The sequence below is a fragment of the Orussus abietinus genome, unplaced genomic scaffold, assembly GCF_000612105.2.
Source record: "Orussus abietinus isolate OABI.00-Male unplaced genomic scaffold, Oabi_2.0 scaffold73, whole genome shotgun sequence".
Classification (NCBI taxonomy): Eukaryota; Metazoa; Arthropoda; class Insecta; order Hymenoptera; family Orussidae; genus Orussus; species Orussus abietinus.
This window is the reverse complement of record NW_019394248.1, coordinates 67599-87634: the sequence shown is the minus strand read 5'-3', so window position 1 is coordinate 87634 and position 20036 is coordinate 67599. Positions and strand designations below refer to the sequence as shown.

Genomic DNA, 20036 nt, shown 5'->3' with positions numbered 1-20036 from the left:
AACGGAGAAAAAGAGACTTCCGGACGAGTGACGAGTGATATGCTCCGATAACGACGAGTCCGCGATGTGATGTGAGGAAATGCAACGCCACGTATTAAAATCGTCCCCACTTTAGCGGTCCGAGATCTTCAAACTTTTTCCGATCCACTTCATGGGCGAATCCACGAAAGGGTGTCGCGGAGGGGAAAAGATCCGCCATGATGGTTCGGTGACAAACAGCCGAGAAGAAGCTCGAGCTACGTTGGAAAGAAATCCGAGTGTCGGTACATATAAGCGGGAGGCGGAGCCACGCTCCGCGGGGTCAGAGGGCAGAGCCAATCGCGAGTCGCTGATAAACACTCTCGAATTGCGGGTGCGCATGCGCGGACTCGCGTGCACGTAGGTGCGCGTGCACTCAGCGAGTGGGGGGACACGAGAGGGAAGAAATTCGCGCCGAAGCGATCGAATGATCGGATGGATTTATTCGTTAATTCTTTCGATACCGTGGATAACTAACCATGGAAAAAAAATTGTTCAAATTATTCGGTGCACCCAGTTTTGAGAAAATTTTTCTAAATATTTTGACTTATTCAATGTATATATTTATATGACGCTTTCGTAACACCTTGAATGCAGGCGAGGTGGAAATCGGAGAGCGACAAATGGACGCTCCACTCGGGCTAATGAAACGGATCGTAATGTAACGCCACTCCAGGCGGAGGTCAGAAATGCGGGGAGAAAAAAATGATTTTCAGCGGTTTCTAAGTCGACCCTGGGTGGACCGGATGATTTATCTGGGGAATCAATCCAATCGCGGCCATGGAGGGGCCGAGGGCCGGGAACGGCTGTCTCTGTGCGCATAATCGAGTAATTTGTCACGGGTGGTTCCTGCGGGACCCCTCGATGTACGCAAGTTTCCTTTTTACGGGATAAACCAGATTCCAGACTCACCGGAACAGGAGAGAAAACGGAGATTTCTTCTGGACGCGCCGGCTTCACGATCCACTTTCGCGGTTAGAACCGTTAACAATAGTCAAATTTCTAACGTATTTCACTTCACCTCAAGCATGATGATGCAACTTTAGTTCTGGTGGCGCCATTTAGCAGCGAGCTCTTGTAGCTCTTTAGCAACGCGATCGCGAATCGATATCAACGCCAAAATACGAAACGCGACGCGTCCACTCCGTTACACGCTCCGACACCGACTGCCGATGTTTACCGACGCCCAGTAGCAGCTGCGAGTTACCGACTCAGTGGCTGCACGTTACCATACGCAGATGTGCAATTGTACGCCTCGATAACCTCAATGGGACAAAAGGATTCGCGTCTTGAACAACGCGAATTATTTTCGCGAAATGAACCCTGCTATTTCCAAGAAACAAGAATGACCGTAATCGGCGCCCCGAGTGTGATGAAAAGTTTTGTAAATATTTTGTCGGTTTGATGCGTACAGAATGACCCTTTCATATCCCCTTTAAATCGCAGCTATGCAAAAAATAATCCCTTAGACATTACCTGACGCTCGACAACAACGTCTGAGACACAAGGAGATATTAGTTTCCAGATGCCATGAAACGAAATGCAGGGATTTATCGAGAACTCGCCGCGACTCGCGATTTAAAAGCTTAGCGTGGCGTCGGGCCCGAGACCGCGGTCTCTCGGTGTCCAGAGAGAGAGTAGCGGATGAGGCGTTGCCTCGTCCAGCGCGGTTCTCCCGCGTGAGTCCAGCAACCTTGGCTCGTCGCAGCCAATGGCGTGGCGCGCCAGTGGCGCCGCCGCACGGCGGACCAATGGTGGGCCGTGGTCGCGCTGTGATCGTGCTCAGTCGGCGCCAGTCGGCGCTGGTCGGCGCTGCACGGTGGTGCATGGCAAGCGCGTCGGCGAATTTGGCAACCCCTTCTCGGTCAGTCCGTCGCTCACCGTCGCTGCCAGTGGCCGTTGCGGAGCGAGGTGTCGCGTCCCTGCTTGGTGGGCGACGGTAGCACGCTATGTGACGGAAATCGCGTGCCGACAGTGCGCACCCCTCTCTGCCGAGCGTTCGCTTAGGGGGGCCGCGAGGAAATATGGAGTGTCCTCATCTAGCTCACGGAGTCCGCCTCGGTGGGGAACGCGAGATCGAGGCGGCCTGTACAAAGGATCTACCGTTGGTCTGCGCAGGTAGGATCCGCTAACGCCTCGACTCTTGCCCTCGACTTCCCTCTCTCTCGTCCCCTCCCTCACGCCCGCATATTCTCTTTCTCTTTCCCAACCCCCTCCGTCTCGCCGCGCCGGGCCTTGTGTGTCTCTCTCTCTCGCTCTCGTCGCGCGTCGGCTAGCCTCCTCTCGCTTCTTCTCTCTCAAACCTCGCTCCGACGTCACTTTGGCCAACAGAGGCGAGAGTCGCCAATCTCCGGAGTGCCGGTCCTCGGAGATGATCGAACGATCCCTTCGGGCGTCCTCGGGCGCGATCGGGTCTCCTCGACCGCGCTCGGCGGCTCGTGGGCGAGTCGGCGCACGCGCCCTGGGGGACGACCGAGAGAACGCGAAACGGAAAACGACGCGGTGAGCGACGGGGGGAGGGGACACGGAGGACGAAGACGGAGTATCGCGCGGGGTGGAGAAAGAGAGAGAGGAGACGAGACGCAAGGAAAGGGACCAAAGGAGCGGAAAAAACGACCGCCGAGGGAGAGCGCGAAAGAGATGGGGCGCTCGCCGCGACGCCGGGAGGCCCCGCTCGCGGTCGTCATTGAAAAATCAATACCAGACGGGACTAATCAGCTGGCTGGAGATCCGTCATTAGGAGCCGACCGATAGCGGATGCGAGGGCGCCCAACGCCTCCAGCGGGATTTCGTGGAACTCGAGCCGCGCGGGGGGCCAGCCCGGCAGTAGTTTTAAACGCGGGAAGTTACGTCAGGAACGATGAGAAATTCCTGGGAACTTATCGGTCAATCGCTAAAATTTTTTTTTTCCCGAGAAATTATAAGAATTTAAATATTTGCGATCGAGCGAACGAGAGGTTCCGATTGGTTGCAGAGAAACGCGTGAATATTTTTATCTGGAAGTAAATAAAACTTTATAATTAATATTTTTTGATAGCACACGTTACTCTTTAAATTGATCTTCGAAGGGCACAAAAAACCTTAAAGGCCACCTGGCCCTGTCGGCTCCTCGAGGTGTCGCGCCGTCTCGGGGCGCGATTCCTTCTCCCGTCTCGCTCGCTCCCGCCGGCCCGCCGCTCGCGTTCTCTTTCTCGCCTTCCCTTCTCGCGGCACATCGCTATCGACGTGGCCCCGATTCGAGCGCATCGTCGCGCGCCGCGCTTTTTAAAGTCTCGCCTTTCGAGCCCCGCCGAATCGCCCCGTCCTCGTCCAACCGCTCGCCTCGCTCCCTCGAGGGCATCTCGCTCTCTCGGAATCATTCCCACGGGACGGAGAGAGACGGGCAGCGCCCAAGGAACCGCGACCCACTCGTCTTCGGCGCCGTTTTTAACCCGTTCCAGGCACCGGATCCCATTTCCTCCTCCCCGTTGGCCGATGCATCGGCAAGGTCGTTAAATCGCCGCCAATGGAAGGAGCGATGCAGGCGGCGTCTCTTTTATATTTATTTCTTAAAAAGTAAATTACTAGAAGTAAATTCACGTCGTGGGTTTAAGGCAACGTGATTTTTTGGCCCTTATCCCTGGAACTACCAAACCCAATAAAAATGACTGGCTTCGAATGGTCTAGCGCAGCCAAAAAAAAAAATCGGCCGGTAGTCCTAGGGTTAAAGTTGGTTTTCCGTCTTCCTTTCTAGCCTCCTTTCCTTGTATGTATTTTCGAACCCTTTTCGCGCTCGGCGATCTCCGCGGCGGAGGAACGACCGATTCGCCGACCGCCATGTTTTTTTTTTTTTCCGGAATACCTCGCCTTAACGTTCCCGACCTCGCTTGCATTGCGCCTTTTAAAGGCTCGCCGCGCTTTTTAGCCCCGACCTCGTCGCCTCGTCGAATAGTCGTATCGACGTCTGCCGGGGTACCGTGTTCGCGGAGCTTCACTCTCTGTCTCTCTCCCCCGACCGTCTCTCCGTATCTCGTCGTCCCTCTCGCGCCGGAGGCCGGCTTTATCGCCGTGCAACTGGGCGAGGGAGAAGGGGAGAACGGTAACCGGAGAGAAATTACGGGAGAAAGAGAGAGACGAGAGAGAAGGCGAGTCGGGAACGAGATCCGATCGCCGTATATTAATTTCCCATATTTCCATTATATTCCGAATTATTCTCCGCGAGGAGTCATCGAGCGCGACTTGCGATTTCGAGCGTTACAGGTTCACGGTTTCCAGAGGGTCGAATAACTCCGCGATTCCTAATTATTTCCCAGCGCGTCAATTATTTTTCCTCTCGCGGCGGGTTAAATCAGTCAGTCCCCGATTCGGGCGTTGATCCGCGACGCGCCGCGCCCCGTGTGACCCTCGCCGCTCCAACCTCGACGAGACGATCGCGGGATCTCGTGCGTTCTCGAGTTTCCAGAGTTTCCGGAATTTCCGAAACGACCGGCGAGGTTCCCGACCTCGCGGGCGACCGTCCCCGACATTTGTCGCGTCAGCTGAGTGTCAAACGTTTTATCGCCCCTTGCGCCCCCTTCCACTTCTGCGCTACCCTCCCCTCCCTCGCTGTCGAGATCCGCCCGCATCGCGTCCCTCCTTCCCTCCCTCTCTCCCAACTCGCCTCTCCTTTTCCCGCGACTTGCGCGTTTCGCTCGCCGGGCTCTGGGCTCGTCGCGCTCGAATCGCTTAACCTCTCCCGGTCCCTCTTGCGATACTCCACCTCCCTCCTCCCCCTGAAAAGTCGCCCGCCGAAATCGCCGCCGTCGTTTCCTTTCCCGTCTCGCCGCCGCTTTCGGAGGCGCCGCTCGCCTCCTCCTTCTCCCTCCCGCTGAATGCCCGTCGGTCGGTCTCTCTCGCTCTCTCGTCGCCCGCGGAGCGCCGCACTCTTTTCAGCAAGCCCGGACCTCGGCCCCGATTTCGAGCCGAATTGAATATCCAGCTTTTTTATCGATTATTGGAAATACCATCCAGTCGTAAGTCTGAGGATCGGTCTATGTACTTGGGCGTTAGTCCTGCTTTTTTTTTTTCTTTCTTTCCTTTTACCCTAATCGCTCCTCCAGACGAGGAGTTTGGAATGTAAAGGTGATACGAATGATCGACATGTACGAAATGAAACTTTCATATCACCTTAAATTAACTGAATTCTTTTTTTTCTTTTCTTGCGGGTATGCTCGGTAGGTAGATGGCGAGACAAGATGGCGCGCGGGGAAGGCTCGTCGTTTTGTCGAATCGATCGTTAAATGACTTTCACGGTGAATTCCTTATTCGCGGTTGCAGCGGACGTTCTCGCAGTCGTCGGGTCATGCATACGTCGACGTGCCGCTCCGATATCGTTGGGCTCCACTATCATTGCATATCGTATGCATGCACTTGGCTAACTATAGCGCCCGGCAAGGTAGCCTCCGAGCGGCGGCTTTGAAACCTGGCGAAATCTATTCTTAACGGCGTTCATATCGATTTCCACGTCCTCGCGTGTACTCCCGAGGAGGGTGCTGGACCGACGAGTCCTTCCCAGGACCTTTTATCCTTTACTTTTTAATCCTACTTAATTTAATAACATACCGCAGACGTATGTTAAGAGAAGGAAATGCACCCGCAGGGGAGGGGCGAATTTATGCAACGTAAAAAAAAAAATTCAGAGGCGCGATTGCTTATCGAGCGACGACCTGACGGTCTCCGGGCTCGGTGGTTTCCTTTTTCTCCTGATTTCCCCAACTGCGGGATTTTTTTTTTTTCCACAATTTCGGAGCCGGATCCGCCCTCGCCGAGCCCGACCCGGATTGCGGATCCGGTGGGTGGAGCTCGGCCGCGGCCGCGAACTTTTTTCCGGGGAAAATCGCGGGAAAAGTTGATAACCGGGAAAAGGACCGAGCGAGGTGAAAACGCCCATGGAGGGTCGAATCTTTCGCTGGAATGGTTTCGCCCCTCCGTGAATTTCCTATCGCCTTAAGAATGCAATTATCCACGAACAATCGAACGATTTCAATCGTCTCGTGGATATATAAAATTTATTGGGCAGCCACGCCGATACCTAACGAGGGCGTTCGATGTTTCATGACCACGCGGTCAACGTGCGACGTCTACGCAACGGAAACGCAACGAAAACGCAGTATGCGGCACGGAGAAGAGTACGTGGCTCTGCCTGCACTGCGGGGCCGTGCATTGCGGCCGTTACGTGGCGGGCCACGCGATGCAGCATCACGAGAATAATACTCAGCACTGCGTGTGCATGGACTGTGAGAACCTGGCAGTATTCTGGTGAGTAACCCTTAATCTTAATCTCAACTCCAATGTGCCTGGAAATTCGAAAAATTATCTTGAAGATGCATTAAACGATCTTTCGGCCAATTAACGCGTAACAATTGTTCCAGTTACTCTTGCGACGAGTACGTGGTGAACGACACGACGAGCGGGCAGATCGAGAAGCTTCGTCGCTCGGCGTTCCAGAAGGCGGAGCACAAGGAGGCGGAGGAGAGCTGGACCTCCTCGTCGTCGACCTCGTCTTCGTCCTCTTCGTCGTCTTCGCCGACGTTGTCACCACAGAGCGGGTCGGCGGCCTCGCAGCGTCGAGGAACCGGGGACGACCCGGAAGCGCTGTGGAAGGCCGAGGTGGTCGTCAGGAACTTGAGGCCGCGCACCAGGAAGAGGTCGCACTCCCTAGACGGGTCCAGGAACGCGGAGAACCGGCCTGCCGCTAAGAGGAGGAACTCGAAGATAACCAAAGAGAAAAAGGTCGTGGGCCTGAGGAACCTGGGGAACACTTGCTTCATGAACGTCGTCCTCCAGTCGTTCAACAACATCAGCCACTTTTGCGAGTACCTGACGCAGATGCCGAGCCTGGAGGGGATCGCCTTCGACGAGCCGCCGACCCACCGGGGGCGAATCGTCGCCCCGGGTCGAGCCAAGGAGCTCAGCGACGCCCTGCTCGCCGAAGAGCTGAGGAAGGTCCTCCTGGGGCTCAGCCTCGGCGGGTCCAACGGGCAGGCCATTTCCCCGGAGTGCCTCTTCCTGGTAATCTGGAAGGTCGTCCCGCGGTTTCGCGGCTACCAGCAGCAGGACGCCCACGAGTTCCTCACTTACATGCTGGACAGACTCCACACCGAGCTCCTTCAGCTCCTGCCAAGGCTCGGTCACGAACCCCTGGGACTCAGAGGAAAGCAGAGCATCGTCACCGCCGTCTTCGGAGGCACTCTCCTCAGCGTGGTACGGCCCTTCGAGGACGAAAACGCTCGGCAAAGGGAGGCGCGAGGTGTCGATACCTACCCTCGACCTTGCTGGGATCGATCCCACCTCGGCCGCCTCCCTTTATTCGACCTTGTCTCTCTACCTTGGCTCCTACCCCCGACTAAGGTGATCCGAAAGTGCCATTCTATACATGTATAAAATGGCACTTTCTGATCACCTTAAGATGGGGTGGATATCTCTTTCTCGAATTTTTATGGCACCTTGGGCTTTCTTCAGGTCCACTGCATGAACTGTCGGACGGACTCGAAGACCCACGAGCCCTTTCAGGATCTCTCCCTGGATATCCCCGATCGGCTGCAGAGGCGAGCGAAGGAACAGGAGGAGGTCTGCTGTCTCACCTACAGCCTCTCAAGATTCTTCAAGGTGGAGGAGCTCGCCGACAGCGAGCTCTATTTCTGCGACAACTGCATGGGGAAGCAGAGGTCCACCAAGAGGTTCTGGATACACAGGCTGCCTAACGTTAGTACACGCAAAAAAAAGACATTTGCCCTCTTATCAACCTTTATCAACCTTTTCTCTGCGCAGGTGTTGTGCCTTCACATTAAGAGGTTCAGGTGGTGCAACTCCTATCGCTCGAAGGTGGACACGCAGGTAGACTTCCCGATGGAGTCGCTGGACATGTCGGCGTTCACGGTGCGAGGGGTCACTGGCTCGAAGCTCGGGACCCAGAACAGCCACCTCTACGACCTGGCCGCCGTGATCGTTCACCACGGGTCGGGGTAGGTTCTTGCACCCGAATTTTATCCGATCTGACGGAGCTAGGGTAGCCGCATAGCTCCGACCTAAAGGCCCTTCTTACATGGTTCTCATGGTTTCAGCGCCGGTACCGGACACTACACTGCCTTTGCCGTCCACGACGGCCAGTGGTTCCATTTCAACGACAGCTCCGTACGCCCGGCCAGCGCCGACTCGGTCGCCAAGTGCAAGCCTTACATTCTCTTCTACGTGCGGAAGGAGTTCTCCATTCCACCTCCCTTGTGACGCCATTTAACCCGTGACCCGTCTCAGGGCCATCAGCGCTCGCGACGCGGCGTCGAAGTCGGCCCAGCGACGTCGGCGCCGAGACGGGAGCGCCTCGGGACGCCGACGACGACGACGAGCCAGGGCGAGACTTCCAGCTTCCGCGGCTCCCTGCCCAGAGGGTAGGACCTCATCTGCTCGGCAACTTGGTCCTTTATGCGCAGAGATGTGGAGGACGTTCAATGTAGGCTGCTCCGTTTGGTCCCAGGACTGACCGAGCTCTACTTCCTTGTGTCGGTTCTTCTCTCTTTTTGTCTCCACCTTCTTCTTTTCCTTTCGCCTCTTCAACGGGTGCCGAAATGTCCTGGTCGACCTCCACGTATCCCTTTCGTCAACGTGGCACGACCTCGAGTCTGGACTCTTCATCGTGGATGATGACGCAGTCTCTGCCAGGAGCGTTCGGAACTTGTCATCGGAAACCGAGCAATGGACCTGGGGCTGGGTCGATCCGAGGGCCGGATTGGACCACCTGCTCTTTTAACAACGTGTAAGTATCCGAACTGCGTCTCTTCCACATCCCGAAGGACACCCTGGTTTGAGCGGCTCGAGGGGAGTTCCTGATCCAATGCTCGAGACACGGAACTGGATATGCTCCATGAATGTGGTAACGATTGGTGGAGTTGTTTAAGGGACGTTGAAGTTCTTTGAAGAGCGGCACTCCAGGAGGAAGCGACATCGACGGGTCTTCAAGGTAGTCGGCATGTCTTGTATTTACTGCGCTTTTTTCCCCAGATAGTGACTCTTAGTTTCCAGGACCGTCCCGTGGTCCTCGTCCCCCGTTGCGAGGACGTCACGTCCCTCTCCGTCCTGTCGTCCTTGGCGAGCCGAGGCCAATGCGAGGGAAAAGGACTCTTCGTCCCGTCAACTCCTTCAGGGTCGCCAGAAATATGGACCTCTCCGCAGCCACGAGCGACGCCTTCGCTTTGGTTTCCGATCCTCGTCTCGAGCCGCATCTTTGCGGACTCAAGGATCACCGTGCGACCGTTCTTATTTAAGACCTTCCGTTGTCTCGTTGGCTCTGGTTAATACACAGCGAATGTAGCCTGGACTCTTCCTCGACGACCTGTAATCGTCGGTGATTGGAATCGACACCTCGAATTTGTTCGATTTTGTGATAGACCATTGTAGGGACGCGAGGTTGTGGAAATATGAACGCATGCGTGTGATGAGGTTATGGACGAGTCCATGTGTAGAGGACGAACATTTTGGAACACGTTGACTTGGCTGGATGTGGGAATATGAACGCGCACATGATGGGGTTATGGACGAGTTCGTGTGGAGAAGGCGACCGTTTAGGGACACGTCAACTTCGCAGGATGTAAAGTAGCACGTAAGAGCGTATGTAGACAGCGAACGAGGCGTATTCTATGTACTCCCTGTGTCACGGGTTCTAGAAAACAACGCGAGGCAGAATCGCGTTTTAGGGGACTTCAAGAAGCGTCGAGAGATCATTTTTCGAGCACAAGGAGCTACGTGGGGTTTTTCCTACGACCTTGCGTTGCATCCGGACAACGTGATCGTTGATAGGCACGAAGCGCTCCTCGACCTAGAATTAGAAACCGAGAAAAAATCGAGAGAGGGAGAGAGTTGTCGAGAAATCATTGAATAACGAGGAGTGCTTCGTCCCTTTGCTCGAATCGCCGCGAATCGTCTCCCTATAGGTTCGGGTTTTTGCGTGAACAAATTTTTGGGCCGAGGCGAAAGGGGGTTGAGACGCGATCGAGACGCGGCCATTTTCTGATACCGAACAAAATCACGTAAACGTTGTTACCGAAACTTTAATGCCGAACGTCACTTATTAACGAATCAACGAATCGTCTGCGCTCGACGCAACCCATGGCCCCTTAAGGCGGAGGTTTCTTTAAAGCTTAGAAGCATAGCTAGCCCGAAAAAAAATTGTGACCGGACATGGAAATCGAAACATGTCGCCCGTTCTCCAAGCGACGAAGGACCTTGACCCTGCCTTGACCTAGCCCACTAATTCCGATCTGCCCTGAAAAATCCCTAGATCCTCTCCCTTCGGGAATTCCTCGCTCTTTCCTCCTCTCTATCCTGCCGTTCCCCATGAAACACTCGACGACTCTTATGTGATTATTTAAAGACTTATTTTTTCTATAATAATAATTATAATAACGAGAATAGAGGTAAACGACAGAATGCGTAGCGAAGGGACGTTTTACTATTAAGGAGGTGATTTAAGGCATGACGAATTCGCCTCTGGGGGAATAAGCCAAACCGTGCTCGTACCTAATGGAATCCGGTCATGTACGGGCGAGATGTGGAGGTAAGCAATTTACGCGATCATCGAGATGTACCAACGGCGAACGGAAAAATTAACGAAATAAAGGACCGTGAACGATGCTCGAATTTTCACGAGTTTAGTTAGCAGTCTTTTGTCCCACCGGATGATTTTTCCCGTGCCCGGATGTGGAACCTGTTGGTTTCTTTTTTTTTTTTTAATACGATATTTTTAAAGAAGTCGAATTAATGTTGAGGGTGACATTCACGACTAAAATATGACGTGTTATTTTTTTTACCTACGATCGATAAGACTTCAATCTTTCTCACTAGATTTTAATTTTATTCTCGGCAAAGAGAGCGGAAAATTCCTTCTTGATCGACGGTGGATTGAAGAATTTTGTGTTATCATGAAAAAAATTGTTGACTCGATGAATCATCTACTTCCTCCAGATTCTCGAATATCGATCATTCTTATCTATGTATTTTCAACAATATTTTTATTTCCCTTACTGAATTAACATGTCCAATGTTATCGACAGATTCGAAAATGTATTAAGTGCAAATTTCATCTTCACCTACAGTCGGTAGCGTCTCTGGTAATATCCTTCGAAGACACTTTTTCTGCTCAATCGGTAAGAGCACAGACATCAATTTTTTCTACCAGATTTATTATGCGCTAATAATTGGCATATTTTTAAACATAAACAGCCGTTGTCTTCGTCGGTTTCATCTTGACATGCCGAAGAATTTTCGGGGGTTATCGTCGATTTTTTCGATAAGTCGCTATTTTTCTTAGCGAAGAAAATGTCGATGCGATCGTCCTGACCAGAAGACACTGTAGTGTTAATAGACTTGGAATCGTCAATGTCAAAGTCCTTTACCCACGAGTCAAATTTTGGAGCATTTTGAAGATTCTTGTTGACCGGAGTTGACATTTTCTTTCCTGAATTTTTTTGAACATTTTCATCTTCGTCCTCTATGTCCGATTTATTATTGACCTCTTCAGGGTTGGCTTTCTCTTCAGAAAAATTGGAAATATTTTCAAATGTCAAAGTTTGCGAGCTGCGGTGTTTAATTTCGCCTCGTTTTTTATGTCTTCGTTTATTGAAAATATCCGATTTCTTCAACCAGACGTTCGATGACAATTTCTCGACGAATCCTTTGACTTTCGGCATCAGGTTGGTAGAAAATGACTTTTGGGCATTTTTCGTGTCTTGAGAAACCCGAGAGACATCGCTTTCATTTTTACTCGACTCTGAATCGATTTTATCCGGAGATGAATTTTTATCGTTTGAATCCCTTAATGTCAGTAAATGTTTTTTGTCATCTGTATTTTCCGTTTCTTTATCTACAGATTTACCTGTCGATTTTCGAGCGGAATTTTCTTGGGAGGTGGAAGACCTTCTTGGAGTGTCTCTTATTTTTTCTATATTATCAGCTCGAGTTGGACTGGAAAAATTTGCCACCTCTGAAATTTCCAAACGTTCTAACTTGGAATGTTTCAATTCAGAATGGAAAGGCGACAATTCTGGTTTTGAGGGTTCTGTTACGTTTACCTCAGCTTGCCCCTTTTCAACCTCTTTTAATTCTTTTTGGAAAAGTGGCGCAACGGTGGCTTGATTTTCACTCTCCAGGTGAAAATGTAAATTTTCCGATTCAATTATCGGGGCTGTTTCATCACGGTCATTCGATAAATATGATTTCCTCCGGGATGAAGACTTTCGAGCTGATACTGCTTCATTTTTTAAAGATATCGCGGTGGAATTCTCATTTTTAGCGAGACCGTCTTGATCTAATTTTTTCTCCTCTGTAGTCGGAGATTCCTTTTCAGAAAAATTTAAGCCAGGTCCAGCAACTTCTCGGAGGACATTCAGAGAAATTCTGGACGAGGATTGGAAGGAGCTGAGTCGATTCTTCGGAGTACTTTTCGTCCTTCTTCGGCGACTTCTTCTGTCGCGAAGTCGGCGACTCTTCGAGGTCAGAGAACTGTCGGAATCGGAGGTAAAAGTGGAGCCAGTGCATCTGGAGGATCTCGACGACTTCGAGGATCTGGACACGGAATGTCCGATCGAGGATTCAGCTTCAAAAAATTCCACGTCATCCTGCTTTGATTTCCTGGGAGGTGGAATCGGTTTCGAGAGGTCTTTGAGTCGATCGTTAGTTTTCTTCGGATCGTCCGATTTTCCAGAAGTGGATGTACACGATGGTCCTGATTCCTTGGATCCTTTTGAGGACCCTTTGGACCTTCTATCCAAGGTCGACAAGGACCTCTTTTCCCCAATTTCTTCGATGCTTTCAAGCTTTTCAGAAGCGAGGTCGAAAACACGCCTCGAATTCGAGGTTTTCCTTCCTTCGGGTGGCATGTCGATCCAAGAGATTTTTCCCGTGTCTTCGGAGCCATGAAAATGTCGCCTTTCCTCTGGTATCCTCTTCGAAGAATCTCCTCTTGGATTTCTGTTCTCCCTCGACCTCTCCAGGACCTCGCTCTCCCTCCTTCTTCTTGCATCTGTTCGAAGGTCCTCCGATTTTCCAAAATTCCGCACAAACCGAAATTCCCCCTCTCCCGCGGGAAATTCTCCACTTTCCTCGAAATTTTTCGAGGCGAGATGCCGCCATTGTTGCCGAGGACGTCGAAGGACTCTAGGATCAAACCTCGACCCTCGACTTGCAGGATCCGATTCGCTGTCAGTACTCAAATTTTTCAGAATTATCTCTGGTCTATACCCTCCAACTCTCGACGATGATCTGATTTTATTAATTTTATCGATCGGGAAATTCTGTCGATCGGTCATGAGAACAGAAATCGCGTCTAAGGATCTCTTGGAAGGAAATCTCTCCTTGGAGAACACTCGTTGATGAAATCCGCCATCATACCCGAGCTCTTCTATTTGATCATAGATAGGATCCTCCACATGTCTGCTAAATAGTCCAGGATAATTTTCATCCGAGTCCTGATTCCGAAACTCCAAGTCCCAGTCCAGGGAAGACGTTGCATACAATTCAGGACCTGGATTTTTCTTAGTCCTGGCACCGGGAAAAGTCCTTACGGTCTCCGGGACCCTTTCTTCCAGGACCTCTCGTGCAGTCTGCAGATCCGAAGGGAAAATCGAAGTGGAATCCTCAGAGGATCCTTTGGAAGTCTCCGAGCTGATCCTTGCCCTTCGTCGAGCTCTTGCATCCTTTATCCTGCCTACTGTGGTTTTAGTCTTCGGGTCTGATGGCTCGACTTTATCCTTTTCCTCGAACCTGGTCTGAAATTCGATTTGCGACACGATGCGGCGTTCTCGACGAAGTCGACGGCTTAAAGGACCCGTTTGATCGGACAGCATCGACTCGAAGGACCTTCCTGTGTCCAGATTATTTTTAGACTCTGATGGGGATCCTTCGAAAATATCTTCAGGACTCTTAGGGTAGTCCAACCTGACGACATCGTCTGGGCAACCTCGCTTGCGCAGGAAAGGATTCGTCAATTAATTAATTTCATCTCCCATAAAAAAATATGTGTCCGGACCCAATAAATTCAGGGTTTAGGAGTACGATGGATATGTACTCATTATGTTCGACCAACTATATGTCACCTGTGGTAGAGGATCTCGTTTTCTGGATATCAGGATCCGTTGGATTTAGGATGAGGCTCGCTATCCACCCTGAATCGTCCTCTTCCCCCGCGATATTATTTTCACCGTCTGTTTCCAAAATTAATTACAATAGTTACGTACTATTGTTTTTTAAGTCTAAAATTCAACCTGAAGAGCGTTTCCTTTCCGAGTCCCGTCGTCGCGATACGTCTGAAGTTCTATCTTTAATGCGCGATTCCATGGACGAAACCTTTATAAAAGGGTAAAACTGTTCAGGAGTTGACGTTTCTCGTCTAATCCTGAAATCTCACAAGGACTCCATGTTCCTTGGCGTAAGAAAAAAAATGAACGACGGGGTGCTTCATTTTTGACAGGGTTCCCAGACCGTGAAATAAATTCTCCCCAGATTGACTTCTATTTCTACTGATATGGAAAAAAATACCCAGATATTTTTTACGTTCCTATTTATGTAATCAATATACAGTTTTTAAACATACCATAATTAGTAAAAATCAGTGTCTAGTTTTTACAGTTACTGTTCAATGTATCGCGTAAAAGACAGTCCGACAAGTTCGGGGCAGCTTTTCAAAGTCCGACGCGAACATGAATTTTTCTCCCCTTTTCTGCCTCGATGGGTCTTTTCGATATTGCGCCACATTGGAACAACTCGTCCAGATAACAAATAGTCGGTGTTAAACATTCAGCAGGGCGTTCCTATCTGTCCCGATATTTTGTCAAACCGACGTCACTCCTAGCCTGAACAAACACACGAAACTCCGCAGTATGTACAAGCGATTGTTACGAAAAGTGCGATATCGACGGTCGACACAAGTGCACGCGAGTCAAACGAGGCGGACGCCGTCAATGAATTATTCATCGTACTATCCGCTATTTAACAATGCGCATAAGAAACGTCGCCTTTCCAAGGAAATATTCGCTCCGGTTCCGCTACTTCTGGCGATGCAAAAACCGAGGGAAATATTCTAACGATTCCGTTACCGCATCGGGTACAACGACGACGCCGAGCCGCTTTCCCCGGAGTCTCGGGTCGACCAATCAGCGATACGGCCGCGAATCGAGGGAAAAGTTAGCGGACAACCGGTGGAAAAGATCCTCTCCGCATCCCTCGACAGCGAGGCAGGCCATTTTCGCGAGTTCCGCCGAGTTGTGTAACAAACTTTACTTGGGATTGGTTGCCCGAAGGAACGGGTGGAGCGAGAGCCCGAGCGATGGCGGGGTGCCCCCGCGACCCGGGAAAGTCTCGGCAAAGTCCCGGGAAAGTCTTCCCTGGGAGAGGTCGGAGGAGGATGGGGGGCGAGATTCGGTTAGGATTCCATCTATCCACCCGGCTACCATCCGAGATACGTGGATCGGTAACCATAACCGAGCCCTTCGAGCCCATGGGAGTCGCGAGTTTCCCCGAGGACGAGAGCGCGATCTTCGATTTCTGGAGTAATCCTCCTCGAATTCCTGGATATTTTCTACACTGACAAAAATAGGGCGATTATGCCTGCAGGAAGAGTCCGATGTCTTTTTGCCCCGGGTGGAATTATTATTACAATATTTCCCGACGCGCTCCCTTTCGAGCTCCTGGCCCAGCGGTGCCCAAAATCGTTATTCCCGAATTCCCTCGGGAATTGACGTCAAACAAACAACCGGCAATTAAATGCAAATACGGCTAATGCGTCCTGGGTCGGAGGTGCAAGTCACCGCGCTCATTATGGGGATCCACGGGCTCGCCATATTGTTTCGCCGTGTCGTGTCCGGCGAGATATCGATGGAGAGGCCAAAAGAGATGCCGCCGTAGATAACGATTCTCGACCAAATACAAGCAAACACCTCGATGACCGATGGTCACCTCGAGAACACCCCTTCCCCATAGAACCTCATCCATAATTCATATGTTTCCCCGAAAACGGGGATCATGCTTTTCAGCTCCTCGATAAAAATTCACGGTGGCTGTGTTATTTTACTCGAATTTAAAAACACTATAACGCACTAGAAACTCTACCGCGCCTGCAAATGAAATATGGCGGCCTTGGGGACGCTCTTCGGGTTTTCCTTTTCACGCTGCCGTTCTCGTGGAGGAGACCGCGACATTATGACAGCCTTGAGGTAAATCCGTGTTCGTACTCGCGTATGTACGTCCTACCTTGGTATTGCTCGGATAATACCGGCTGGCGATGTACACCGGCGCATCGGTACAGAATGGACCGGCGGATTACGGGTTATACACCCGGTCCGTAGGATCCGCCGGAGTATGGTCCAACCGTGACAGAGCGCGGGCGCGGGGCCCTAGCGTGGTCTCTCTCGCTCGCGCCTGGCCGCGCGGAGAGCGAGAAGGACGCGGCTATCTCCCGACGCGACTTGATTACGCCGGTATAAGAAGCCCTTCGAGGCCGAGAAATCCCCCGGGATCCCCTAGCAAAAGCCGCGGCCGTTTACGCCGTCAGGACGACACGAAACCACGGGAATCACCGCGCCAGCGATTATTCCTCCTCGCAATCGATTTCCCTCAATCGAAGGGATGAAGATTGAGGTTAAGGAATATTTTAGTACTCCTTCAATTTTTCTTTTGTATTTCCATGTTTTTTAACGAGGTATATGAGGAACGTATGTACCCGGAGATGAATCCACGTAGACGAAGAAGGGACCTAACCTGGAAGCAAGCTCCTACCTTGTCGGGCAAAGATGCCGACGTCACCGGGAGAAGGCTACATGCCGACGGGTTCCCTTTTGAATATGCGTTCGTGACCGAAAGGAGACGGATAGATGGGGAGTAGAGGGGAGAGAGGGAAAGGGGAATAGGACGGGGAGGGCGGCGCGTATTTGCGCGAAAACGGCGACGCGACGATCGAGAGGGAAGCGTAAAGACTCGTGAAAGCTTCCGGGGTGACAAATTGGCGTGAAAACGCATTTCGGACGCAGGGGCGGAGGACTCGGGAGCATTCGGTAATATCAAACATTTAGGCTGAATGCCGAACGCCGGAGAGAGCGCGGCTAAATACGCTCGCTCGAAGCCCTATCATTCCGCGCGCTCGCTCCGGAAGAATGGCGCGCTAATGAGCCGCAGAAGCTGCGATGTTTCACCGCGATGCCGAAGAAGTTACCCCGAACGACGACGAAAGATCAGGGTCTACGAAAACGTCCCTCGGTAGGGCCTGGATAATTTTTTTTTCTCAAGGGAGTAAAGGGTCCGATGGTGGAACGTAGTCGGGGCTCGAAAGCATCGATTTTTGGGAACGGAAAAAATTGCCTCGAACGCGTTTCCGATGGGCGATCGAAAGTCACTCGGGTCCTTTCGGCGAGGCTTTCGCGTCCGCTCTTTTCGAGCGGCTCGCCGGTTGTTTCGTTCGTTCGGCCATTCGCCGGTGTCTACCTCTCGGCAGCCATTAGTCGCACCCTGCAAATTGAGTGGCGCCTGCTAGGTGCGCGCCTGATTCCATTAAAGACATCAAACGGGCAAAAATTACATCAGCAGCCACCCTCCACTCTGCACGGCACGATGTATTAACCTGCCACTGCAGCACAGCCCCTGCCCTGTTTCGTTCCGCCCTGCCCTGCGTTTCCTGACGAGCGCGATTTGCCCTTCCGGCTCGAGAATTTCGGCGAGCGTCCGCAAGTCGGCGCGCTCGAGAATGCCCTCGATTAAATTCAAACTCCTTAAAAGGGTCTGGATTTTAAAATGTTTCGTGGAGGTCCCGACGAAAAGCTCTTGAAACTCGGGAAATTTAATTTTTTGAAGAAAATTTTTTTTTCACCGTTCTCCGGGACAAATAGACAATTTCTTTTCTAGAGGGAGATCTTAAAGGAAGAACATTCTCCGAGGGTCGTCGACGCGTTAAACGATCGCGGCTTGAAAAAGCTCGCTCCCGGGAACTCGAGATCGGGTCCATAAAGGGGCAAGAAACGGAGGCAGGGACGGTCGGACGGGGCGAGAACGTTTTGACACAATTTCCAGCGAGAGGCGGGCGGCCAGGGAAGAGCCTGCCAAATCTAATTTCCCCTCGCTTTATTTGATCATATTTTACATCGGCTTTGACGCTGCCTTCGGAGGGCACGCTTTTAAAATACATTACGCGCTGCGGCAGCCGCTCGGGAAGTTCGATATTTTCGGCCGATACTTCGCGAGGGAACGTCTCCCGATCCTTTCGGCCGATGCGCGCGTTCGGCAAAGATACGTCTTACCCTTAGACCCGATGACGTCGAGATGTGTCCAAAACCCCGATGAAAACTTTCCGAGTGCCCTCTCCGTCGTGTGGACAAACCGGCGAGAAAACCGCCTGATATTTTATTTACGGACGGGCGATCCGGCGACGGTGGCGCCGCCTGGCGCGTCTTTGCGACCGGGTGCCTCGCTTTGTACACATTTGCATACCGCGCATTCGCGCGTCCCTTGTGTGTGTAACGACGTGTGAAATCCAACCCCCTCCCCTCCTGGCCCGCTCTGGTTCCGGGACGTTAGCCCGGCGCAACCCTCTCGAAAGAGTCGAGGGCTTCGCCGGGACTCATGAAATATTCCGACGGTAGTGCCGCGCTGCGGCGCGCGCCTCACCTAGTCGCCTCGCTCCGTCCCTTTTGCGCGGCCGCGGCGGCGCCTCGCTCTCTCTCTGTCGCTCTCGCGGAGGTGCCTCCGCCGAGGAGGCTGGCTCGCGACATTCGATCGGTCGTGGAAAATGCACCGTTATGCGACTCCGCGTCCCGTGTGTGCGAAATGCGTGCACACGGGCGAGACTCCCATCGATATTCAACTCAGCGACGCGTAGGTATTCTCGCGAACTTCGAGTTGGATTTGTGGAGTCGGAATTGTGGGATTTCTTCTATATTTTTTATCTTTTTTTTTTTCACGGTAAAATACGCAACTTCGGGTAGAAGAAACCTAATATAGTAGAATATGACTCAATAAAAGAGAACCTCTGGTTATTATGACTGGACGAATAAAGATACGAAGTGAAGTTTTTCGGGGATGTCGGAGCATAGAGACAGGTCGAAGGTCCCCAAGTTAGCGAAAGTTAAACGTGTGTTCGTAGGATGACCGCGAGTTAAGGGGGGTAAGGAGCCACGTCGTTTCCTCGTTTCCACCCTCGATCTACTCTCTTGGACTTTAACGGGGACGCCAAGATGTCGGCGTCTTCCGGTCTCCGGGAAGGAACTCCCTAACAAGCGCTTACGCGCATCGCGGGACTCGCACTCAAACGTGGACGGAAACGTCTACACCCTTCCCAGGCTGAATACACCCCGAAATTGTGGAACCCCCCAAAGCGCCGCACGGTGGTCGGCCGCCGAGTCGGCGAGTTCCACTTTCTCCCTCCGCCGCCTCGATCGTCGCTGAAACCACCCCCAAATATCTTTCCATCGCCGCTTCTGGACTTTCGATGGATTCTCATTCTAGGCGCCATTTGCACCTCAAATCTCGAAAGTATCTCCGCGTTGTCGGGAATTTTCCAACGAAATTTCCACATTTGCCGCGAAAGTGGAACTCTGGCCGCGCCCACCGCGGGGGCTCCGCCCGCTGCTCCTTGATCGCGCACACGCTCCCTCTCCGTTCAGCTTTCAGTCTGTGTCTGGCGAACGGGACCGGAAACAATTAAATGCTCCTGCCCGAGTGGTCGCATTGTTCGGGGTCCCTCGCCAAGCGTCGCGACGCCCGATTCGGTATCTCGGCATTGAGTCGAATCGCTCGGTTGAGACACAGTTGTGCCGTTTATCGGCCCGGGGGCACGCATCCGAAAATGGCGCCCGACGTGGAGAATCGGCCCTTTGGGTATGGCTACACGCGCGAGACAAATTCGACGAGCATCGTGCGAATCGGGACTAATGTCGAGCCGATGTTCCGCCTCCGCGTCGCGCGAATCGCCGTTTCAGGGATCAAGATTTTCCCCCCATTGTCCCGACACGTGGCGGTCGCTCATGGAA

At 52.1% G+C, this 20036-nt stretch overlaps 2 protein-coding genes across 3 annotated transcripts; one reads left to right on the top strand and one right to left on the bottom strand.

Moving 5' to 3' along the window:
• The first annotated feature begins 1821 nt into the window (after positions 1–1821).
• Positions 1822–10668, top strand: LOC105695125 (ubiquitin carboxyl-terminal hydrolase 3). 2 transcript variants are annotated; one of them, XM_012416452.1, is made up of 7 exons: positions 1822–2136; positions 6147–6294; positions 6408–7239; positions 7498–7740; positions 7807–8000; positions 8100–8788; positions 9048–10668. In XM_012416452.1, exons 1-6 carry the CDS (start codon positions 2043–2045, stop codon positions 8260–8262), a joined length of 1674 nt encoding a protein of 557 aa, XP_012271875.1. In that variant the 5' UTR covers positions 1822–2042; the 3' UTR covers positions 8263–8788; positions 9048–10668. The 2 variants fall into 2 exon arrangements, with proteins under 2 accessions (XP_012271875.1, XP_012271867.1); XM_012416444.1 differs by having other exon boundaries at positions 8100–8992; positions 9055–10668.
• Positions 10669–11189: 521 nt separating this feature from the next.
• LOC105694588 lies at positions 11190–13972 on the bottom strand. Its single transcript, XM_012415427.1, has 4 exons — positions 13963–13972; positions 13737–13888; positions 13417–13628; positions 11190–11991 (listed from the first exon to the last, which is right to left on the bottom strand). Exons 1-4 carry the CDS (start codon positions 13970–13972, stop codon positions 11190–11192), a joined length of 1176 nt encoding a protein of 391 aa, XP_012270850.1.
• Positions 13973–20036: the final 6064 nt, after the last annotated feature.